The sequence below is a fragment of the Anguilla rostrata genome, chromosome 7, assembly GCF_018555375.3.
Source record: "Anguilla rostrata isolate EN2019 chromosome 7, ASM1855537v3, whole genome shotgun sequence".
NCBI classification, from domain to species: Eukaryota; Metazoa; Chordata; class Actinopteri; order Anguilliformes; family Anguillidae; genus Anguilla; species Anguilla rostrata.
The window spans coordinates 53,605,376-53,631,237 of NC_057939.1; the positions used below are offsets into that span (position 1 = coordinate 53,605,376).

The window sequence follows — 25,862 nt, forward strand, 5'->3', positions numbered from 1 at the left end:
CATTATTTTTTGACAAACATATATGTATAGTATTGAAATGTATATGTTTTCTTCTTTAATAAAACTGTACTAACAACTATGTCTCAGAATACATTTATAAGGCAGAAAAAAGAGAGTTGGACCATTTTCTTTAAAAATGCTGCCATCTAGTGGTAGAATGTCAAAGATGCTAAAAAAACTGGTACGCTGTTAAAAACTGCATTAACGAATAAAACAGCTAATCAGTGATACTGTACCTTTTGATTGACTGTCTCCATGATGTGGGGTTATTTTAGTTTATAAGCCCTCCACAGTCCCATCTTCCTCTTCATGATTAAAAAATATGATGGGTTTTTTTTCTTAAATTGATAAGCAGCAGCTACAGCCTTCTTGCATCAAGTAAGGATGTGATGAAATTCAAGAGATTCTCATAAATGTTTCTAGGTTCGACCTTCATATTCTATCCTTCAAATTTTAAATATAAATATAAATATATAACAGACTTACTAACACTAAGGGCTCCAAACCTCTAATTATATTTTACAGCAGTGTATAATATTGCAGTATATAAAATAAAGAATTTTTAAATTGGCCATATAGTGAGAAGTGTTTTCATAATATTTTTTAAAGTATATATTCAATTTTCTGCAACCTGAGTCAAAGGCATACATGCACACAACGTTAAGTAACCTTAAGCTATACTGTAAGATTCAGGAGAAGTGAGTTTGCGAAAAAGAGTAAGCAAGCATTTCAGCTAGCTAATGTCAGTTAATATTAGGCTAACTTACCTGGAATATCTTCTCTCTGCTTTCAATTGGCACGCTGAAGATAGGCTAACTTTAGGCTCCATGTCCAGGTAGTGAGGGACTCATGTTAAAATGTTTCCACCAAGCTGACGTTAATGATGTAGAAAGCAGTCCACTCATCTAATGAAGCTTTACAAAGTAATCTAGATTGGTACACTGCCTGTGTCATGACCCAGTGCTGGCCCACACTTACCACTTTGATCGGCCCACTTACAGCCATGGAACGACGGTGATGAACCAGTCAGCATGTGGCTGCCGGAACACAGCCACGACTCAACCTTGATGAGCCCATGTCTCAGGCGCGATAGGCATCTGGGCCGCGTTTGGTCCACAATACACTTGCCATTGCCATAACTGACCCTTATGTGCGTGTGTGTGTGTAAGTGTGTGTACACCTGACATCCAACATCTGATCCAAAATTATCGTTTTTTTATACAAGACATTTGATTTGTGTCTCCAGAATGTTCCAACTTTATTTTCATTGGATCCTCATACGGTAACAATAATTACAAAAAGATTCAAGTTTGTACAGTATACCATTAGTTATGCTGTAAAAAAAAACCCAACATAAAGAAATACAAAATAAATACACTGATTCAACAATAATAAAAAATAAATATCAATAAAAAGTGCTAACACCAGCCATGGGCTGTGAGTCGGGGAGCCACTCTATCCACAGCGCAGTCTCTGTGAAGGTGACTAAGAGAACGCTCCTCTGTCCAACCCCCCCCCCCCCCCCCAAACCCCCAAATCCCCAAATCCAGTCCTTCCTGCTCTACAGCAGGGCTTGGGCCCGAGGCTGACCCCAGGTCTGAAGAGTGCAGTTCATGTCTGCTTGTCCTTGACCAGCAAGGTGCTCGTGGAGATCTCATGCATTCATTCTGGCCAGCGTCCGGCCGTCTGTTATTCGAGTTTTATTATTTATTTATTTTTTTTCTATTACAATAAATCCTGAGAGAGCACCACCAGCAGAAGCAAAACACGACTCCCGAAGACCAGTCCCACAGCGGGGCTTTTGGGGAGGTACGTCTGATCGGTCTGTTGTCCCTTTGGGTTGTTGTCCCGGGCAGTTCCTAGGAGCCGACGGCGCTGTTGAATTTGTCCAGGACGGTGGCGTTGACGTGCTGGAACAGCCACTGCTGCGTCTCAGACTGCGGGTTGCACTTGCTCATGAAAATCTTCTTATCGCCCGGACTGCAGTCCATGCAGCTGCTGCTCACGAGGTGGTAGAGAGACTTATCCTGCAGTGGAGGAAGAAACAGGCGCTGTAACAATACGACCAGTAATGATATAATCCTCTCTTATCTCCCCCCATCCGTCTGTGATTTTCAGGCGAGGAGGGAAATTAGGGGACTGGAACACTTTTTTTAATCAGAAAAGTAAGTTGACTTAATTTCATGGTGTGGGATTTAATTTGGAGCTCAAACTGACAAGCAAACCGCGAGTGAAAAAAAAAAAAAAAAGCATTAACATCGAAAAATTCAGGAGTTTACCAACTTCTGAAGAGAGATGAGTTCACAAGTACGAAACTTCAGGAAAATTATGGGAACCTTAGTAAACTATAAGGAACATGAACATATATATATATATACTAGATTAGGCCTGGGAAAAGGTAGAAAAACACACTTGGCAGTAATCTGCTGGTTAACCTGGCTGATTAGTGACACACTCAGCCCTCAGTAAACGGTGGGCTCTAGTTCCGAGCGTTTGGCGCAGTGGGGTTAGACCCTGGCTCTCACGCAGACACAGAGGCATGTCAGTAAACAGAACCAGCCCGGCCCGGCCCTTACCTTCCTGTAGCTCCAGTGCTGGTTCCCCTTCATGCCGTGACAGTCGTACAGCGTCACCGGGCTGCTTTGGGAGATGGCGTCGAAGCAGAACTTCCGGGTGTGCAGCGGGTCGCCAGGCCTAATGTCCTCTCTCCAGCCAAACGTGAAGACCTAATTACACCAAGGAAAAATATTAAATATTATATTTTACATAATAAAACTCCATCCATCTTCTTTAACAATTGATCCATAATTGATCACATCTCCAAAAGTCCCACGACAGGATCTCAACCTGTGCACCACATAGACATGATCCCCCCAGTTCGGCATATCACAAGTGGAAGCATACTTCTATCTGATATAGCCAAGCCTGACTAGAGGAAAGAAGGATGCGCAAAGACCAGAACAAAGAGAACAAGACCTAACGTGCAACAGCCACCCACTTTTTATGGAATGGTACGGTGTCCAGGGCAGTCCTACACGATTTTTAACCTTCTGTTTCGGTCTTTACACAGCCCACAGGTAAGAGCTCTGCGGAAGCAAAGCTGAGGCTGCTTTTATCCCCATAGAACGTGTACTTTCTTCAACACCAAGGGGTATCAGAATGTAGGTAACAATCCATAACAGAATGGAACATATAAAGTGTACAGCCGTACGTATATATCTATTGTACATCGCTTTGGATAAAAGCGTCTGCCAAATAAATGTAATGTATATAATGTGCTGTATATAAATTGGCTCAGGTGGCATAATTGGGGTAATTGGCACGGGTCAGCGTGTACCTGCTCGTGTGCCCACGTTCTCTCCGCTCCCTCCTTCAAACAGGCGTCCAGCCGCAGCTCGGTCCCCGTGGCGCCGTGCTTGCTGTCTATGCACTGGCCAGACGCCGCACTCCGGATCTACAGAGAGAGTCAGAGCCTCTGGATTACTCACGGAGAAACACAAAATATACCACCACACCGCCATCTCAGAGGCTTCAGAAGAAAAGAGAATAAGTGCACAGTGGATGGGATGAACACAGAGCTTTTCCCAAATTCATTTGGTTCATTTGTAGCTTACATTCTTTTTTTTCCTGAGTAATATTTTTGATTGTAGCCTAGAGGCATGTTTGTTCATGGGCAGCTCAGGAACCGGAGGTAAATATGCACTGCTCCAGTTCTGAAAGGAATGATGACAAACACTCAAAATGGTGGTGTTCAGGTGCACGGGAGGTTAAGTGTGCTTATGCTGAGACCAAGGTGTTATATTTTACAAAGGCCTGCACCATGAAATGGTGTGCAGCTTGTCATGGCCCTCGCACAAAGATTCACCGCAGGGACGGGGTAGGCGAACACAAAACATAACGACTGAACAACCTCTGTCAACGGAAACCATCGCTGACCACTGATCGGCCAATCAAGGACAGCCAACATCCCCAGACATTACGTGACGCAACATGTCGTTAAACACGTAGATACACACCATAAAACCTTCCACCTTCAATGGAAAAACCAACATAGTTTTTGGAGGTAACACTCAAGTTCTTTAAGCATTCAAGAGAGAGAGAAACAGAGAGAGAGAAGGAGAGAGAACCATTGTACAGATAAAAGGCACAGTGTGTTACCTGTTCAATGTGCAACGTTATAATTACAGTTAACTAAATGCTTTCAATAGTTTGTATATATATTATACGTATTTCATGCCAATAAAGCATATTGAATCGCACTGAACTGAAAACTGAATGAGAGAGAGAGAGAGAGAGAGAGAGAGAGAGAGACAAAGTCAGAGCGACGTGGTGAGAAATGGGATTGAGACAGGCGGCTGACAGCTTGTTTGCTTTGCCTGGAATGTAAAGAGCAGAGTCAACAGAAGACTGACCCGCCATCCCGCCGAAGACGGGGAGGCGGCCGCTGCTTTCTCTCTCTCTCTCTCTCGCTCTCTCTTTTTTCACCGGCACCGTTGGAGGCGCGCGGGGAGACGGAGACGGACAGCAGCGCTGAATACCCAATGAAGCCCTTTTTTCACTCTTTCATACACCAGCCAGAGCGACGGGGTGAAGGGCCCCGATCGGGGGGGAACGGATACGAAGCTGTCCGCTCCGGCGGTGGAATCGCAGGCCTGTGGCGTAGCCTGTGTGTGTGTGTGTGTGTGTGTGTGTGTGTGTGTGTGTGGTGCGTGTGTGTGGTGTGTGTGCGGTGTGTGGTGTGTGTGTGTGCGTGTGTGTGCGTGTGTGGTGGTGTGTGTGTGTGTGTGTGTGTGTGCGTGTGTGTGCGTGTGTGTGTGGTGTGTGTGTGCGTGTGCGTGTGTGTGTGTGTGTGGTGTGTGTGTGTGTGGTGTGTGCGTGTGCGTGTGCGTGTGCGTGTGTGTGTGTGTGGTGTGTGTGGTGTGTGTGTGCGTGTGTGTGCGTGTGTGTGTGTGTGGTGTGTGTGTGTGTGTGTGTGTGGTGTGTGTGCGCGTGTGTGTGTGCGTGTGTGTGTGTGTGTGTGTGTGTGTGTGTGTACGGACTCATAGTAGCCGGGTCAAGCAGGAGCGGTCGTATTCGTGTCAACAGTAATACTGAGGGACAGTTAAAAGGACGGTGAAGTGTGTTTTAAGAGATCTTGGGAGTACTTTATGTACGATTTATACTCATATGTACAATCACTACATATTTACAGCTATTACTTATATGTTTACAAATTAACAATTTTCCTTTTGTAAAATGAGATTCCACAACGTAAAATAAAAAAGTCTGTTGTAATACATATAAAAAAATATTTAAGAGCAATGACAAATTGTCTATTAGTATACATTGCCATTACAGTAAATCCGGTCGCGTCGGCCTGACTGCTCCTGCGTGCGGAGGCCCCCCCAGCCCCCCCCCCACAGGCCCCCCAGGCTCACTCCCCCAGGCCGCGGCGGGGCTCCACGGGGGTAGTACTTGGCCAGGTCCCCCCACCCCCAGGCTCACCTCCCCAGGTCCCCCACCCCCAGGTCCCCCCCCCCCACCCCCCCAGCCCCCCGCCCCCCCCCCCCCCCGCCCCCAGGCTCACCTCCCCCCAGGCCGCGGGCGGGGGCTCCACGGGGGGGTAGTACTTGGCCAGGTCCCAGGCCACCGTGCTCATGTACCAGCGGAAGTCGCGGCACCTGAGGCGGCGGCGGAGCTCCTTCTGGGCGGCCAGGTCGCCCGTGGACAGGTGGCGGTACTCGGGCCGCCGCTGGTAGATGAACTCGGCGTACTCGTCCATCCACGTCTCCGCCACGCGCTTCAGGTTCTGCCGGAGGGAGACGGGAGACCCCGTCAGCGCCCCCTTCTGGGCAGCGCGTGCCAGCAGAGTCGCCCCCCCCCTGAGCCCGCACAACCGATGGCGCACTGTCTACGGCTTGTAGGAGGCCAGGGTACAGCGTATTTTATATTTGACACAGTCGAAACATGAGTGCCCTTTTAATGAATCGTACATTTTATCGGTTTGAATGTACGCTGTCTCGCTTGCCACATTCCATACCTGAAACATCAACAATGCTTACCCATAATTAGCTTCAGCAATAAATAAACAAATCAATACATTGCATGCCTAAGGGTACAAATACATTAATTCAAGTTGCGTTATTGAGAGAATTCACCAGTGTCTTTGTCCGTGTGCAGTACTTCTGCAGATAATATCAACCTCAATTTTGCCCCATTTCACGACCAACACGTTACATCTTACACAAACTAGCAAACTCACATGCATAAACAACCCAAAACCTTTACAAAACTTTCACACAATTATCTTCTGCCATTATCTGCAATAAGGATTCAAGTGATTCATTCTGCCACTCGTCAGTTGTTGGCACACTTACCCTGGCAAGGCTGGTACCAGATGGCACTTTATAGGGCACATATTTCCGGTAGATGTGGCCAACCCTGGAGCATGGCACGTCATACATGCTTCCGCCACACATCCAGACCTGGTGAACACATGAACAGCTTTCAGGCCCATTGAATTTCTGAAACTAAGACACTTATACGGATCTGATGAACACACGAACAGAACACGCTGTCAAACTCCCTGAACTTGTGAAGCAAAGACATACGGATCTGATGACCACATGAACAGGACATGCTTTCAGACCTGTAGAACTTGTGAAGCAAAGACACTCACACGGATCTGATGACCACATGAACAGGACAGGCCGTCAGACCCCTTGAACTGCTGAGGCAAGTTGTGGTCACTACTATTACACTAATATCTTCTCTTCCAATGTGATTAAACTCTGAGAGCGAGCACACACATGGATTTCTTCATGCAGAGGCTAAGACGTTCAGAAGGAGAGAATGCCTCGCTGCAGGAAAAGACGCACACAGAGAGGGCAGACGAGAAGTGAAGCAGACCATGGGGTCTGATCCTGCCATTTGATTCGGTTTTCCGATCGATAACACAGCAGGAAGTCCACTCTGCCGGCCCACATTTGATCTCACCGAGCCGCCGCTGCTTCCCACGTTCCCAGCAGCGCTCCGAGAGCCTCAGCACATTTACCCAGCCGCCTGAGCTGCCACCTCCGACACACTGGATGTGCAGTATGACATATACGATATAATACAAGACGCTATTGCGTAGTGCTCTTCACGCATACATTCCAGAGTGCCATACAAGAACATTCTAACAGTTACGTGCCAGCTAAGAGTCCAAATTAAGAGGAATAAACGTCCGAGGAAATATATCTGTAAGGTGAACGTGTCTGCGGGAGCGGTCCACAGAATCCTTTCATCTTGCAAGAACACAGTGGAGGGAAGCAGAGACTGGAAAGGGATTTACGCCACTCTGACGGGTGAGCGTGAGAACCTCTACAACCCCCGCCCCCCCAGACCCCCCCAACATTATTCCAACTCCTTCACATCAGAGAAGAGCAGGCAACTCCACTTCCTGCTTGATGTGAATGTTGGTCCCTTTCTGACCACACCCTCCTTCATGGAGCTACACCTGCGTGAGGAGCAATGTGAAGCCATATTTTTCACCAAACTGCATTACGGTCATCTGACAGAAGGATGTCCACACTGAACAAATGTTCAGTGTTAAAACGTTCAGTGTCTAAATCAGCTCTTGCAGAGTACATATGGTCCCTATTGGGTTCCTGTTGAGTTGAATTAACACTGGACATTTTACTGTGTACCTTACATATTCTGAGCAATGTTATGGTTATTGATCATCTGTGTGGTTGTTGTGATACCAATGATCCACATGAAGAGAACACAATGGAAAACAAATGGGAAAGAATTTTAGTTTAATGTCCTACAATCTATTCAAATAGATAAATGTGAATAGAAAAATCAGATGGATACACACTGTTCATGTATTCGCTTTTACGCAGTCAGGTACAATTTAAAAATAGACTTTGACTCATACGATACAAACTAAGATAAAAAATATCCAGAACGCATAACATTAAGTCACGTATTTAGTGTCATCCCCATTTTACATTTAATTTCGCTGAAGAGCAAGGACGCTGTCACTATGGTCAGAACGTAACGGGAAACGCGAGGTCACTGAAAATCGGAGGCGATTTAGCCTGTTGTTGTTACCATGGTTTCTAACCACGGAGAAAAGGGCTGAATTAGGAAAGACACAATGGCAGGAGGAGAGTGTGAACGTAATAATGAATCGCAGGGAACCGGAGACATGTGGTAGAGAACAAATAAGCCTACTTCCCATCTGAAATAATCATTCAGGTTCGTTTCCTGGGATGAACCCAGACGACGAAGAGATAATATAAACATCTAGCACATCTGAGAGTTAAAATCTGATTTGAAAGTTCAGCACAAATGCTTATGGGCTCCTTCAGACGCTGAGTACTGGATGGACAGTTATGCACAGTCCTGTGGAGCTCTCACACACTGAACGCATTCCTGCTGCCATAATCTGGGTGAACCCTTTGAAGAAGTTTTTCGGAATTTTTTTCTTTCCCAGAATTCTACATCAGTGTTCTAGAACTCCACTGCTTTCAATCAGCAGCAGTGACTGTGACATCAGCGTCAGAATGTTCGGTTAAGAGCATTCCAATCGCGTATTTGTGACCCCATGCCTTTAAAGGGTTAGGTTCGGTGGTGGGTGTCAGTGCAAAAGCAGGACGGGCATACCTTGAATGAGATTTCAAACTGCTCCCCTCCCCAAATCTCCAGTCCTGTGTCATAGCCCCCCAGTTCCCAGAACCACTGTCGATTGACTGCAAAAAGGCCCCCAGCCATCACCGGAGACCTGAGAATGGGAAAGGGGGGGTGTGTGGGTTGGTCAAAATTGTACAAACAATTACTACATCATTTTATGGTAAGACCACAAGTATATTCACACTTACATCATATCCGTAATCAAGAGACTGCACCACGGTGAAATGTTTCATTCTCATCCAGACACAACATTCTTTCCACACAAGGACTCTCATCTGCGAGCCGTGAAGAGGGAAATGCAGGCCTCTGATTGGATACTGTAGTGTCTGTCAGATGGAATTTCTACACTGGCTGTTAGAGGGCATTTCAGCCCGATTATAATGTAGACATTCCTTGCCTTTCCACAAAAAAACCAAAGCAAACTGATCGTGAAAAAATCCTATTTAATCTTTAATCTATTGTTTTTAAACTTTCATTTCTTGTACTTCTCTAAAACTGCCTCTTTAGCTTAATTTTTGCATATACTACCAATTGTTATTTCCTCAAGAGTAATGTGGTAAATCAACACTGAAAGAGTACATACTGGATCCCTACTGGACTCATATGTACTCCGTTTGACAGAGTTGACATTTTACTGTGTACCATCTCACAATCAATCGCACACTAGATATTCAGCCTTGAAACCCAGTTTTAAAAATATTTCCTGCATTCTTTTTCAACATGCTGTGAAAAACTGTATTAATCCCGCAGCTAAGGCGGAAACCATTTTCCTATTGTGACTGCCCCACTGCCCCGAGGACGGTCACAATCTTCCAATCGAGGCTGGGTGCGAGAACCGTCATTCGAGCGTTACAATGAAAACAGTGTTTATCGTGCTTCGGATGAAATCACTTTCTTACAGGAAAAGGTAGTACTGAGGGAGAATGAAAGGAATTCAGCGGGTCCATTTTACACCGCTGGCTTTCTGCACAAGCGCTTCATCCTTCAACCCAATTAGAACACTGGGAGACCGGCTCCAGTGAGTGAGGATCATTAATTCATTTCATGCTGACAGACCATACAAGTTCCTTATATATTTGGACTTCTGATTCAACACCAAACAGCCCGGAGCGAAGCTGTGTGTTTTCTTCCTTTCCACACACACACACACACACACACACACGCTGCAAAACCTGAATCATAAATAAAAGAAACAAAGCAAGCTGTTGAGAGTCTGAAATAAAAAGAAGCCCGCCTGTTTTGCTCCTTTTGCAAGCGGATGTGAGAAAAAAAGGATGTAGACAAATAAGGTAAAAAACGGAGAATGCACGTTCTGAAACACCAGCGCCTCTTCGTGAGCACCTTGATCAGGCCGCGCTGGAACCAGGATGCTATGCAGCACGGCCTGGACATCCAGCGCCTCCCTTAGCACCGGCAGGTAAGGGAGGTCATAATGAATAACGCGGCCCATGGTTTACTCTGCACTGACAGAGATTAAGCACGTTGACCAACGCAAAGGCAGTGGGGAGACGGCTGGAGAGAGGAGCAGATGCTGCTGTTTTTTTTTTTTTGCTGCTTCTCTGCACATTATGGAAGACTGGGAGTTCAGCACTGAGTGCACCCGTGCCCCATCACAAAAAAACAAAAACAAAAAAAAAACCAGGTTAAAATAATTTTTTAAATCAGGATGAGCACAGGGGGTAGACCTCTGGGCTGAAATAAATGTGTTCTCCAGTAATACTGCATGGGAGGCCAGCATCCTAACCTATTTATTAAAGCACCGTATTATAGACGCCGACTCAATTAAGGAAAGCAATAGAGAAGCAAGCACTTATCAGTAATTAGATTACTTCTCTTTTTTTTTTTAACCCATCTTGCCAACAACAGGAAATACCACCGTTAGCCTGAAGCGTGCAAGCTTACACACTGCTGTCAGCACCAGGCCACAGCAGAGCTGGAGTAACCCCCCTGAACAACAACCTGGCTCTGGGTGGCAGATGATGTCAGTAATTAGCTGGGTGCTGTAGTGATGGATTTATCGCCCCGCTCAAAAAATTCAGGGAAATTACTGTGTTTGATTAGAGAAGACTCACACAGCTGGGAACGCCGATTCTGAGAGAGAGAGAACATCGGGTAACAACACGCAGCTGCCTGTCACAACCAATATCCTCAGTCTGATTGGAAGAGCATGTCTACTAATCTAACAGGGTGACAATTTTTCAGCATGTTATAAATTAGGGGCAATGCAGGTCATACACCCCATTAATTATTTTTTCCTCTTTTATTTGTTTATTTTTTTTTGTTGGGGGGAATGGGGGGATTTATAAGTCAAGCGTATGTTTAATCCAATCTTGTCATTGTATTCCCAAAAGGCAAAGTTAATGTAAGCCCTCACTCATCACAAGATGGATCATTTCACTTGAGTCAGCTTAAGGTTTTCTTTTCAATTAGGAATTTATTTAAGAGCCTTAAAAAATCCAGTTAACTTGGAAAGATCTCTCCGAATTAAATTAAACACAAACCTTAATTAATCATTTAGAATCAGACGGGGAAGATTAAGTCCAGAGAGAATAAGAAAAGAAAAAAAGTATCAACAAACGTGTGGCGCGGGTGCGGGTGGGGGGGTTGGGGACTGAAAAGCAATGAGTCAAGTAACAGAATTCAGGGTGATGCCCAGTTCACACAACAACAACAAAAAGAGCAAACTTAAAATGGCAGCATGCCACCTCCAAGCACTCGCCGCATCGATCGCTCGATTATTCCGCGTGGCGCGGGGTCTGCTGAGGCCTCCGGTGGGGACCCAGGCCGAGCACACAGCCCTAATTATTCTGTGCAGCCGGAGAGGCCACAGCCAGGAGGGAAGCTCCTCACCACCCCCCCCGCCCCCCCCACCCCTGGAAGGGAGCTCTGAGCCGCAAGCATGACCCCTGTGACAGCGCAGACGTCAAACCCCCCTTCCACCCCGCCCCCCCCCCCCCCCACCCCAGCCCTCACCCCTCACCCCGGGCCCTCAGAGTGCTGATAAGGTCCCGGGGCCTTCCCTGTGACACACGCTCAGCAGAGGAATTAAAGTTTGATCACTGACTGGGCGAGGGCAAGGAGCTGTGTTCTGCAAGACTGGACACTGGAGAATTTGCGAGACAGCTGAGGGGCAAAAAAAAGAAGATAAAAAAAGAATACACGATGATAGCCATTTTCACAGACAACAGGCTTTGTTTTCTCTTTTAACCCTTTGAAGAGTAGTTATTTTCTGGAATGCTTCTTCAAAATTCTAAGTCAGTGTTCTGGAAGTCCATTGTGTCTGTTACATCAGCATTAGAATGTTCAGTTAAGAATGTTAAGAATGCAGCTCTGGCTATAATTAGCAGGGTGTTGACAAATACTGTAGGTTGGTTGCCAAAAGCTAATTAAGAAATTATTTGACTCAAAAGGGTAATTGCCTGATGTAATTTGTTAACTGCTGTTGAAATATATGTACATACATACGTTTGTAATTTGTAGTACATTAAGACCCCAGTTGTGATTTATCAATGCCTTATTACACAGAAAATGGACACGAAAAGGATGTCTTCTCAAGGACTGGTACACTGGAACAAGGTCATACAGACGGGAGAGCACGTCAGAAGACATACACTTAAAGATTTATTACTCTCCGGTACCTCTGCACAGTATCCCACCGCTGACAAGTTCAAAACCGATGCCAGACGTCAGAACGTATTTATTCACGAACGCAAGGATGACTGCTGCCATGCCTCCCCACCTGTGCAACCCTCTGCGAAGCTGCAATTTCACCAGCAGGTGGCGATGTGGGCACAGAAAAAACGACGCCACTGGCTCGAAGAGCAAGAGGGCACAACGCAGGGGAATGCCACTGGTTTGAAGCGATAATCCTTGCTGAACAGTGCTGTAGGCACGCGTGTTCCGACAAATCACCTCAATTTCATTAACGCTGCGCAGGAGATCCACGCAAGATCTACCGCCTCTGTCGAGCAGTCATTTCACAAATGAGCTTTGATCCGAAATGGTCTCTCCCTTTTCATCCGGTAACGAGCGTGGAGATCTAAACTACGCCGTCTCTCTCTCTTTTGAGCCCACGCTCCGTAATAAAGCGCAGGCAGGTACTGTGACAGCTATTTAAAAAAAAAAAAAAAAAACGGTTTCAAAGGCACTTCGCGAGGTTCCGTCGCATGAACGGCTCTTACGACATGCCCCTCATTAGGCGATCTTTCACTAGAGGCGTCTGTCTGTCTCACTCAGGCGGCTGTGCTACGGAACAGGGAGCAGGGACTGTGTTAAAAAAAAGAAAGAAAAAAGAAAAATCAAAAGCTGTCCTAGGTTTCCAGTATTGAGAAAGGAAGAGGCAAATCAGCAAATTGACTGAACACTGTATTTTCCGTCATCTGACAACCATGCAGAAACCACTTAAGACTCCCCGCAGAGAGAGAGAGAGAGAGAGAGAGAGAGTGGCGTCTTAACTTTGCCGGCAACTTCCCTCCGCTATCTCAGCTTGACTGCAGCGTTCGGGAGGGCCGCCCGCGGACCGACAGGCTTTTCCGAGCTCAGCGGCGGAACGGGAGACAGGCAGCGGTCTAAGCCCCCCCCCCGCCCCCCTGCCCCCCCCTCGTCTCTGAGCGACATTATCTGAAATGGGCGAGAGCCAGTCGCTAAAGCCGCGCTGCTGACGGCCGGCCAAGCTAGCGCCGCGCTGTCAGGCCACCAGAACCCCGCAGATGGTGAATGGTAACACGCCGACGTCCCGGTTCAGGCAGGCCTGTGGGGGATAGTGCAGAGCCAGCGCCGCTCCCGGGTTCTGGAACACACACCTAGGGCTAATGGCGGAAGCGCGGGAGGGCTGGATCGATGGAGAACGCACCCTAAGGGACTCCTTTTGGTGACGCCTAAAATGTCGCTCCCCATGTCGATGCGGTTTGGCCCTGTGATGCGGCAGTGGGCGGCGCTGGCGCGTGCAAACAAGACCTTTACAGATCAATTAGTTCCACACACAATTTCTTAAAATGCGCGATGTAGCACAGAGAGACCTGCTGGGAATAAATAGCACTTCCTCTAAAGGGCTCGAGAGTTTCTTAACAAAAACTTAAAAAGAAAAAAAGAAATAAATAAAGAGAAAAAAACTACCAGCAGGACCTTGCTGACAACTCCTCTGGATGCCTTAGAGAGATAATTGAAAGCAAAAGAACATGTGAAAGAAAATAATAAACGACTCTCCAGCCAAAGGCCACAGACCTCCTTCATGTGATTATCATTAGTGGATGGTCTCAGCATTCATTTGCCTGGCTCTTGCATCAAACTACACTGCTGCTACCATTCAGCTGAGAGCCTGCTGTCAGACATTTTGCACTGGAACCTACTTTCCTATAGAAAGAATACGCCACAAACAAAAGGTGCAGACATTCCATAGGCACAGAATGAGATCATACAGATCCTGGCAAAGAGCAGCTCATTTTATCTCTTCCGTCCAGCGAGAGCCTAATATCCAGTGCGAGGAGCCATAAAACATCTCTGTCACTATTGACTTGAATCTAGGACTCTAGGTCAATCATATCTGCCACCGCGATAACCTGCAAGGGGGAACAGCAGAGGTTACGGACCTCTGACGATCATAGACATGACACACACGTGAATAAGTGGATAACAGCTAGGAAGCAAACAACCCATCATGCTCAGCAGCACGCAGCTGCAAATTTGATCTGTTAATGGGACACGGTAACCCACCGGGGGCCATATTTTTGGCAACAGGAACAGTATCATCAAATGCGAAGCACAATTCACTGCTGCAGATCAAAACGGAATCAACTTAAACATGTAGACACACATAGATGCAGGGGGGCTAAACAGGCTGGTCGTACATTGTAGTGAGTGGGATAATGCGTGACAAAGTTGTGCCGGAACACCTTGTTGAGTGCCTGAATGCACCCCCCCCCCCACCCCACCCCACCCCACCCCCCAAGCCCTTTGCTGAAGGCCGCAGCAGAACTGTATATACTTACTTAGTAACACCTATGCACGGATACATACTAAATTAATTACAATATGATTTTTTAAAATTTTAAAATAGGCCCCTCGAACCTTCAACAGACAATGAATCAGCATTAAAAACAGCCTTTTCCTGTTGGGATTTTTCGTAACAATGCGTCACGTCAGAAGCAAAGCCTGATCCAGCCATCGACAAACACCCACTCATCACAAGTGCTTAAAAAAGCTGGGGGGTTAGAAACCGCAGAACAGCCAATCAATCACATTCTACCCATCTATGCAGTTTTATTTAGTAAATCCAGCCATATTTCAGAAGCAACTGCATGTGACTGTTTTTTTTTTACACTCATAAGAATGATCCCAGTGTCTTTGCGCCAAGGTCAGACTGCCCAGCAAAATGCAACTTAACGTCACCAACACTGTGCCCGTGTGCAGTGGATTAGTAGGACATATTTACTCATAGTATAAAGGAGTAACATTTGTTTTGTACTTAACCCATGGAAACAGAGTAACCTTAATCTCTGTAATTAACAGTGAGGAATTAATTAACCTTAAAGTGATGGATGAGAATGTAATCATGCATTATCAAGGTAATTAATCAACGTCTCTATAGAGTATTTCTATATTATAAATAAATCGTGTTACCTATGCTTTGAATTTGTATCTTTTCAGTGACCTATTTAGCAGATTTTGGCTATAGTGTTTTCAGCTGTACTGATCAGGCAATTTTGCTAAATTGTTGTGAAAATTGTACTACACCAAGTGCAGCACCACAGCCATCTCACTGACAGGTTGTGAGCCACGATGTTGCCTTGGTCTAGGGCAGCCTCAGCTTCGTGAAATACAAGACGCTTGGTATAATATCAAGAGCGAAAGGTCAGACTTTCAGAGATGAAACAGAGAGCACAGAAATAGTTTCGTGTCAGATCTGTGATTTACGGGAGAACCATTTCATTAAATGAAGAGGCCATCAATTCCAGCTGAGCTTCACGTAAGATTATATTTCAGTTATACTTCCAGAGCAAATGTCTCTCGTATTTATTACATCAGATGTTATTTTTGAAATCAATACTGAAAATCCATAATTTAGAAGAAAACATACAGTTTATTTACTTATTAATTATTAGATTATTTGATCATGGCTACTCTGCATTGAATTGTTGTCTAATGAAAACAAAACAAGCATTTTATATGCCCATGAATTTAAAATACACTATGACAAAATTCTTGACGCACTGTATGTGGGTGGTGAAGTACTCAGAGACTAATGAAATGAGCAGTCCCATTTTAGAAACCCACATCCATCTGTGTGAGGCGCGGTGGCATTGGGCAGGTTCACAGCCTTGTTTGGCTGGGTTCTGATTGGTCTGCAGAGCTGACCAATCCCGGCCCGGAGAGGCCGACGGCAGCTGGAGGGGTCCAGAGCGAGGCCCTGTGGGGCTAGCGGGCTCAGCTAGCACCGGCGCTGAGGTTTGGCGTCTCACACGCACACGCTGGCAATTTCCACCTAATTATCTTCCAAGTGACTCCCTCTGCTTAATGTGTTGTGTAACAGCCTGGAATTAAGAGCCCCGCGCTTGAATTTAGAGCCATTGTATCTCCGGCGGCACGTCGAGTTTCCGTTGCGGTGAAGTTATAAACTGAGGTTTTTAAACACCGAGCGCGGAGTCTGCTGTCTCTCTCTCTCTCTCGATTTTCTTCTTCACGATTTCACCCAATTTCTGTCTTCCCTTCTCAGGAAGAGTTCTGTGCTCTTGCGGTTTCACTCCTCCGCCTGACTGAACCAGAGACGGAGCGGCAGTCTGCCATATTCCCACACCGTAAAATCCCGCCAACCCACTGAGACCGCTCGAGAAGCAAATGCCTTTTTGTAAAACGCGAACCATCCAAAATGAACACATTTGTCCAGCCTCACACACACACACACACACACACACACACACACACACACACGCACACGCGCGTGACACTGCCCTCGCCGTGATTGTGTTTGCCCAGATAGATGGATGTGCAGCCGAAAGTCCTCCGATCTCGGGCCCTCATTTCGAACAGCGTGAACGCTTCAAGCCGCCAGGCCACCTGAGCCTCAGGCTTCTCACGGCTAAGAGGAAACTGTCCTCAGGTGAAGCACAGTTCCCTGCCTGTAATGGCAGCGTATAGCAGCGCCCCGTTAGCTGCCTGAGGCTCGCCGTGCGGTAGATTAACCTGATCATTTTCCCGATGGCTGAGGCTTCGGAGATGGAGAGAGAGGTTAGACAGCCCCTTCCAGCCCCCACTCCCTGCCCCCCAGCCCATTCCAGCCCCCCCTCCAGCCCCTGGTACTCACTCGTAGGGGTCGCTGGGGTCCGAGCTCTGCAGTTCGGGGGGGATGGGGATGCGCTTGTAGTACATCTCCCAGTCGAAGGCGCCCCGCATGGCGTCCCCCGCCTGCGCCTCGTACCCGAAGTGGTTGTGGTCGATGACGTCGATCATGGGGCACACGATGGTCTTGGGGCTCTGCGCAATCCGGTCTGTTTGGACGGGACGACAGAGGGGGGAGAGGCGGGGTGTGAGAACGAGTGGCGGAGTCAGGGGGCCCATCCGTCAACGTCACCCCCCCCCCCACCGTGGTACGGCGGGCGGCCCCCTCAGGACCTCCCCACGCCAGCCCCCCCCCCAACCCCCACCCCCTCCTCCGTTTCTCCCTGCGCCCCCTCAGGAACACCTGCCACCTGAAATTGGACCTGCTGCAGCTGGTCAGTGATTAGAAACAATTACAGCGCTTCAAAGTAGGTTTGCTCCATCGAGGCCCGGCCAGACCTCGGCCAGCTATGTCTCTGTCACTCAGCACCACTAACCTGTCCCAGATCTGTCATCCTCCCTGCCCCTGTGTGCCCCGTAGAGAGCACCGAAAGAATGCCCTGTATTAGATACGCACTCACAGGCAAGCATGTTAAAAAATAAGATTTAAAAAGGTTTAAAGGACTGAATAACCAACATCTTCACTCATGCAGTCATTAAAACAAACATCTAATGCCAACGATGCATATGCAACACCAGCCTCTAGCAAACGTTACACTTCTGTAATTAACTGAATACAGGACTCCCTCGACAGGAAGCACATGCAGCTCAAAGAAACACACACACATACACACACAATGAAATATTTCTTACTATAATATATTTCTTTATAAAGTGGTCTAAAATTTCCTTTTGTTGTTTAAGACAGTTGTTAAAGGAATTAAAAAAAAAAATCTGTAAATAGATATAAATTCATAAATCCTCTTTTGTAAATGTTTGTCAAATACCACAAATCCTTATTATTTTATCAGTAATTGGTAAAAAATCAGGAAATGAAAAAAAAAAAACATTACCACCAGTTGTCTACTGATTATTTAGATCACAGCCACAATACAGAAAGATAAATCTTCAGTGAGTGAGGTCACATGACATTTTGCATACGTTTTGGCTTCACACACAACAGTCCGTCCCTGCCTACACCATCACTGCCTCCATGATCCACAGCATCACTGTCTTCCTGGATAAATAAAGCTAATAAAAAGTACAGATGCCCCAAATCCCAGCTGAGCGGTTCACAGAGTGTGTCAGCCATTCTACGTGTCACACACAACTACGGTGTAGCCCTTCCAGTAAACGCTGAAGCAGATCCATGTGGCATTTAATCAGATCCAATTGGCACAATCATGCAAATCTGGTACAAAATGCAAAACAGCAAGTTCTGCGCCGAAAGATTCGCAGGGACACGTTTCAAATATCAGTTACCAGTCGAAATAAAACGCAGTAAAAACTGAGAACAGATTTGAGAGGCACAGCCTCATGAAAGAACTGTGCCTAGAACAAAACAGTAAAAAGAACACATTTATAAAGGAGCTATTTTATCTAACGCTGTATATAAAATACATTTTTTTAAAAGCCAAGTAAAAGTCAGATTAAATCACAGTAATCACAGCTGTAAACTGCATTCACTTCAGCCGGGAGCCAACAGTGGCTTTGATCAGGGCTTTGGTTCTGTTTATAAAACAGCCTTATTTATAGCTATTATAATTACGACAGTAATATTGTTCATGTAACACACTGATACCATGGTGCAAGGTAATTACTAAACTTTTATACCAGCATGAATTCATCAATGGCAATACCCCCCCTACCCCCACACAGCATCACCACATGACCACCACCAAATTACATGTATGTATGTGTGTGTATGTACGTGTGTATGTGTGCATGTATGTATGTATGTATGTGTGTATCTATGTATGTTTCTATGTATCTATGTATGTATGTCTGTACTGTATGTACGTACGTATGAGTGTGTGTATGTATGTATGTCTGTGTATGTACATGTATTATTTAATGTGTCCCCTTTACTAAAGCTTACCGAGCAGAGGTGGCAGCCAGTTCACATTGGCCTCACAGTGAGAATCCAGGAAGGTGAGGACCTCTCCTTTGGCTGTGGCGGCTCCCAGGAGCCGCGTGCGAATGAGTCCCTCCCTCTTCCTGGTCCGGACAATCCTCACCTTCGGGAAGCGCGCCATGTACACCTCCAAACGCGCTTTCAGGTGCTCTGTAAACGAGAGGTTAAAAAAAGGCACTGAACTGACTGTACTCTAAAACTCCACAGTGTACAGTAAAACTCCAGTGTACTCTAAAACTCCACAGAGTACTCTAAAACTCCAATGTACTCTAAAACTCCACAGCGTACTCAAACTCCACAGTATACTCTAAAACTCCACAGTGTACAGTAAAACTCCACTGTGTACTCTAAAACTCCACAGCGTACTCTAAAACTCCACAGCGTACAGTAAAACTCCATTCCCACTGGAACTCCGACCATGCAAATATTGTAACTGATGAGGAAGATTAAAAAAGATTTTCTTTTTTATCTTTTACAATTGTCGATTTAAGTCACCAAACCGAATGCACTGCTTTCTAGTTAAGCTATAAAGAAGAATATACGTTTAATTGTTGTGTTAATCTATTTTCATATTGTTTCATTACTGTCTGTGAGCCAAATTGCATTAATATTGACCTCCCCATAACACTTCCTTGCAGTCGATAGTTCATTGAATCGTTAAATTAGCCTCAGTGCTTCTTGAATATTAAAACACACCATTTGGGAGGATAGTCACACAGAGCACGCCCAGTAACACGAACACAGACATTCAAGGTGGACATGGGCAAGCCATCTGTTGCAGTGATGAGAAGTACAATGCTTCAAAGCAATGAGCCATCAGAACCAGTTAAATAACCATTAGCCGGGATAATCAAAGTAAACCAATGGCACTTAGAGGAATTTGCAGCCCGTGTTCCGATCTCAGAACAGGCCCACGGAGACCAAAAAAGTCTTCAAACGGGGAACTAACACCAATTAGTGCGGAATACGCATCGCGTGAGGGGGGAGAGGGACATTTTATTAGCACTTACGATGGCTATTTTCACCACATTCCCTTGTCAATCATTAAATTTTCCACTGCCCTTATAGGCCACGTTGTCAAGCGGTACTGTAGCAGAGGATCATGAATTATTCGGCAATTATGAAGAGAAAAGTAAAAGTTTTCCAATGCCGATTGGTTCTGACACGAACTCAGTACCGCACGACGCATGTTCTGTTATTGTTGTAACTAATCCGCGCAAAGGAATGTGGGTCCGTTGCTTAGCAACAGACGGGGTAGCAGGCTACAAAAAAAGAGAAATTATTCATGCAATGGGGGGGGAAAAAAAAAAATCTCATTCCGGAGTTTTGCACTTGCATTTCTGTGTTAAAAACTGAATTTGGGAAAAAAGCTCCCACTCGCGCACATCAGCCATTGACAACCACTGTGCAGTGTGCTGAAAAAAGACTGGAGTTCATTAAATATAATATTTATTCATCCGAAATCCATCTGCGCTCGACTTACCACACATCCAGGTCCACCCATTAAAATCTACGCTGCCCCTACGACAGACCCCTTTCACACGCAGCCAGACTATCCATCAAACTAAGCGGCCATTCTTCCGCAAGGTGCCTACTTCACAGAAAGAGACAGAATGGAACCGAAAGGGGGAACAGAACTGGGCTACGAAATCCAACGCGTCTGCATTCAAACAGATTCAAATGTCACGCAGAGGCATTGTGAATAAATGAAGTGTCATGTGTGTGCCTGTGCATAATTGCACCTGAAGAACCTACAGCAGAGGCTGAGACAGAAAAACGGAGCAACGAGACCCAAAGGGATTTTCTAGAAGGGTCTCGGACTGCACTGCTAGCCGGTCTGCTAGAATATCTGTGCAAACGTACAAAAATAAAGCTCCCACACCACGACAGCATCTTCACTTGCATCTAGCTACGCAAAAAAATCTAACTTTGCCAAAGCTGTTAATTTGCAGGTCCACGTATCGAGTCAAAAGGTCGGACGGTGCTTTGAAAAAGCATCTTCAAAGTACTTTATGCTGTTTTTCACTGTATTTTCCACATGGGCAAGGCTGTTCAAACAGCACCGAATACAATTAAAAGAGTGAAAAATCCATTTCCAGCCAATTCCAATTTCTAGCCGGCGCCAAAGTCTGCAGTTATTCATGGTGTGCAGTGCTGACCGCATCGATTTCCTTTAGAGAACATTCCTGAGACAGGACCAAAACAAACCTAACCTCTGCCATCATTACTATTTCTTTTAATGATCCCCGGAAACTCAAGAGCACCTTGTTACTCCGAGGCTGAACCCCCACATTGACAGCTAGGTGATTGGCCCTGTCCCGGGACCCAGCTGCGCTCTCGAACGGTCCGAGGGGTTCCCCCACTCGCGGCGAAATTTCACACACCAGTACAGTCTGAGAGCGATGAGAAACTGACCTTTATCAACACTTTATCAAATAAAAATGTTTCACGGCGGAGTTGCTTCACAAAACGGAATTTAAAATGGGCACAACCGGCTTCTAAAGGAGTCTAATGCTTTTGCTTCTAAGCCGTATCTGGCTGAACTATAGCCTCTAGGCCGGCTGCTTCCCCCAGGAAGAGAAGCTCCACCCTGTGGCCTAATGATCCCACGACCCCAATGTCTGACGGTGTGGATCTCCTCTAAAACCAGACCCAGACCATGTCTGCGCATTCCAGCTCTTCTATCGCCGAAAAAAAAGGACCCAAAGGAAAGAATATGACAGCGAAGGACAAACACTTGCACAAAACTTTAAAGCCTCTGTCACCAAGAGCACTGAGGGAAAAAAACCTGCTTTGAACTGTGAGAAAAGAAAAGTACAAGTCATCACTTCCTTTGTGCAGCCTAGCTGGTTTCGTCACGTCAGCGATAACTTCAGATGTCCAAATGTCCAACACTGCACCACTGAGAAACTCTCTCAATGCCAAACAATATAGAAATAATATGAGAATTCTGCCATCTTAAATATGTTTTTGTATCAACTCTGTGCTCGTAATACGTGCTCCACGGGTACGTGATGATATATGATCTAAGCTCATGCTACATATCTGAGAAAGAGAAGAACGAATAACTGATGAAGGAGAGACAAACAGGATGCACTATGAATAACACCACAGAGATAGACTAAAAATGTTTCTTTTTCGTTGAATTTCATGATCTTTTATAACACATTAAAACATTAAAAAATTTAATTTTGCTGGAGAAAGGAGTACAGCGCTTTCTCTTCCCTTGCTCATAGACACATTAACATTATTATTTATGAACATATCATTTATACTTATTCAGACAGAACCTCAATAATATGCCTCTTCAAACCATTCAGATGGATTTCTCATTCATGTATTTCCAAGAATCAAGCGTCAGCCCAAACGTGGATAGCAGAGGGAAAGGATCGGACATGATGAAACAACGCTGTGAAACTCTACCAGATTGTTATGAGATGCGCATTCACTAACATAATCCTGACTGTTCTCACCGGTGAGCTCAGCACATTTTAATCAAAACTTCGTACCAGACCCCCCCCCCCCCCCCCCCCCCACCCCCACTGACCAGAAAGCACAATTACCCCTTTGAAGGCCCAAACAACCTTCTGACAAACTGCGTCTGTGCCAGGTTCGAAATTAACTGCGGGTTTGATGTTTCTCACTGAACCCCTTCGGCTTTTGATAGATTAGATGGAAAGGGAAAGTCGGGCCATTTCGCTTTGATGGAAAGAGCAACGGTGTTTAACGAGAGGCCAAACGCGATTTTTTCTCGCACAATTTCAGCTCGAAGATTTAATTTCCCTTTCGCCAGCATCCTTTCGCCGTCTCCGCCATACCGATGGGGGTACATGTGTAACGTCCCGGCTCTCTGACACCTCAAGACCATCCTCATATACCACACCGCACCACTGTCGCTGGCCCAGGAACGAAGCTGCTCCTGCCCATAAACCCGTAAGCCCTCATGACAAAATCCCTCCGTGCAGGAGCACTCATTTTTTGTATTGGCAGTCAGAGCATGTTCCGCCCTCCGTCTCTATCTCAAAGCTAAGTTCGGCAATCTGTCTCTACGACGGCTCTGTGCTCTGTGCCGTGATGCGTGCGCTCTTTGGACATCTTCCTACCAGCAGAACGACCTGCATCATCCTAATTCTGCATCAGAGACCGGCCTTACTTCAATCGCTTTACCTGGACGGAGTGCACCTTTGCATGGATTTTAGTAAGAAAACAACAGCAAATGTCATAACACATAAGGCAGGACAATTTAGCAATGCCATCAGTTATTCTGTCATTTTCAGGGCAATGATAAGACACCAGTTTGTGTCTTCTCCAAGGATTGTTGAAAAACTATATACTTGGTTCAGGCTGTGCGTGTGACGTCCTTTATTCAAAATGATTATGACATCCCTCAGGAAATTAATATTCACCACTAAATGCCGCCTCAGGCCAGTCCTCCTATACTCGGATGCTAAAGCATCCATCAGTTTATATTACACAATAAGTTGAGAAGCCTTCCCCTGCAATGTATACCTCTTTCTATCAAAGTCTGAGAAACAGCCTGAACACTGCTTAGTGAAACAAGTGAAAAATGATATCTTGGCAGTTAGGCCGGGAATTCATTTACTGCTGAATTCACTAACCTGTGTCTGGAAAAGAAATCTGGCATCTAATTCTGAATCAAAATTAAGCAGAAATGTTGACTGAGTCCAAGTAATACGGCAATAGTAAGACACACTATATATCTACGCGTGAGCTAAGGGGCCATAAATGTCAGTTTTAACTTTAAAACATGCCTGCAGAGTTTGTTTTCCCCAACTGAGTATCATTCACAAGTGTGACATAGACCCATTTGGACCAATCGGAAACGTGTGTCAGTTTCACTATATGCTTGTTTTGTGTGGGAGTAAAATGTATGCACCTTTTATTTATTTTTTTTACAAAGTACACTTGAAACGGAAGTTCTTGGGTGTCCTACGCAGTATCTGCCGTGCAATGGCTTAAATTGGCTTCCACCAACAAACACCAGCATAACCTTATTTTACTCAAGGTCTCTTGCGTAGCGGTGCAGCGAAACGCAAGCGGAATGCTGATCAAGCCGGGATGTTCCGAGCAGCGTCTCCATGCCACATATAACAACAGACGAGAAAGTGCATACATTTCACGCACAAAAAACAGAAAAGAAAAAATGAGCATATTTTGAAACGAAGGCACTCTTTTTGGCTCACAGTCGGGAAAGAAGTTACGTGGGTTTTGTCTGTAGAACAATAACAGCAGTAGGAACATCACTGGGCGATTGCTCTTGTGAGAAGGAACATGATTGGACAAGTGCTCTCATGAGAAGGAACGTGATTGGGCGAGAGGGGTCGTGAGGAGCTGGCTCGCCCGTTCTCAGATCAAACTCCAAGAGCGTGTTTGCGAAGTGGTTCGAGACCAGACACTCTGCTGAGGAATTCTGGGACGCCGAAGACAGGGCTGGGGGGGGGGGGGGAGGCGGCACGGTGACAGCCGCCACACAGGGTGAGGGAAACGGGTCCTGCCTCGTCCGCACACCGGCCAGAGGAGAGGGCCCAGTCCAGGGGCCCCATTATCACGTCTGCACAAAGGCTCCGTGAGCACTTCCCCCGGAGAGTTCAGCTCGCTCGGTCGCTGGGCTCGTCGTCGGGGACATTCTTCAGAGATAATGCTGAACCTGTTACAGTGTCAATGAGCAAAGTGTAATCTCTCCTCAGAAACGGAGCCACATGACAGTTTATTTTTAAAAATGAACAACTGGGGGGGGGGGGGGGGATCACAGGGCACGGTCTGCATGAGGGAAGGGAAACTGCAACATATTTTGACAGTGAATAATGGGAATAATTTTAATTAAGATTGGATTCCATTGGATTTTGTTTTTGGTTGCAGTGCATACACACGACACAGTAAAAAACGATACCATGTCGATTTCATCCAAAAGGTTACTACAAAAAAAGCTGAACAACTTGTATTAATACAACACAATAACTGTATTAATAAAATATAAACATTTATAAATGATGTCCATGAGATTTGCGCATGTGGCCTAGGTAAGAACGAGGGTATCAAGGCCAGAACAGAGAGCCTTTCAGAAGACTGAATGAACACTGACCTGTAAAAAAATAAATAAAAATGAAATAAAATAAAAAGTTAGGGTTAGTAGTAACTGCACTGGCTTATAGAAGAGAAAATTCCACAGAGCGCCAGGAAAATCCACAATACACTTCCAACGCTTAACACTGTATTCCTGTATTCCTGAGCTGTCAATCAACTGCCCGTCCTTCCAGCACAATTCTGCTATCCTGTTTGGATTGCAGTGGGTCTCCATTTATCAGAGATACAGAGATTTCTGAAGTTTGCATGTTCACATTCACAGAAAAAAAAAAAAAAAAAAACCAAGGTCAACATGTGATAAAACTGCACCATGGAAAATAAGCTAGACGGCACTAATACAAAAATACAATGCTGTCTGCGGCATGTGGAGAAGAGACTCGGTGTTGAATGATCTGAAAATCAGGAGGCTGCAGAAAGACTGCAAGTACATTTTTTGTTCGTTTAATTCATTGTCCTCTTGAAACACAACTCTTTGCGCTGAACGCTAAAGGTTCTCCTCGAGGGTTTGCCTGCGTTGGGCTCCATCCATCTTGCTCTTGATGAAACAGGCTTCTCAATCCCTCCCGTAGAAAAGCAACCCCGTGGCTTGATGCTGTGCTATCATGTGTGATGATATGGATGGTGTTACCTGGGTGACGGGGGGGGGGGATGTGCTTTGGGTTGTGCCCCAACAGAAGAGCTCAACTTTGGTCTCATCTCCCACCACAGAAAC

At 45.8% G+C, this 25,862-nt stretch overlaps 1 protein-coding gene across 2 annotated transcripts in view; it reads right to left on the reverse strand.

Moving 5' to 3' along the window:
• Positions 1-1,228: 1,228 nt before the first annotated feature.
• Positions 1,229-25,862, reverse strand: part of LOC135260053 (polypeptide N-acetylgalactosaminyltransferase-like 6) — a 142,019-nt gene continuing 117,385 nt past the window's right edge. For both annotated transcript variants that reach the window (XM_064345179.1, XM_064345180.1), the window contains 8 exons: positions 19,010-19,195; positions 16,958-17,141; positions 8,632-8,749; positions 6,357-6,464; positions 5,567-5,788; positions 3,338-3,454; positions 2,577-2,726; positions 1,229-2,027 (listed from right to left, as the gene is read on the reverse strand). In XM_064345179.1, the coding sequence (XP_064201249.1) occupies positions 1,860-2,027; positions 2,577-2,726; positions 3,338-3,454; positions 5,567-5,788; positions 6,357-6,464; positions 8,632-8,749; positions 16,958-17,141; positions 19,010-19,195 (1,253 nt within the window). In that variant the 3' untranslated portion in view covers positions 1,229-1,859. The remainder of the gene's footprint in view (positions 2,028-2,576; positions 2,727-3,337; positions 3,455-5,566; positions 5,789-6,356; positions 6,465-8,631; positions 8,750-16,957; positions 17,142-19,009; positions 19,196-25,862) is intronic.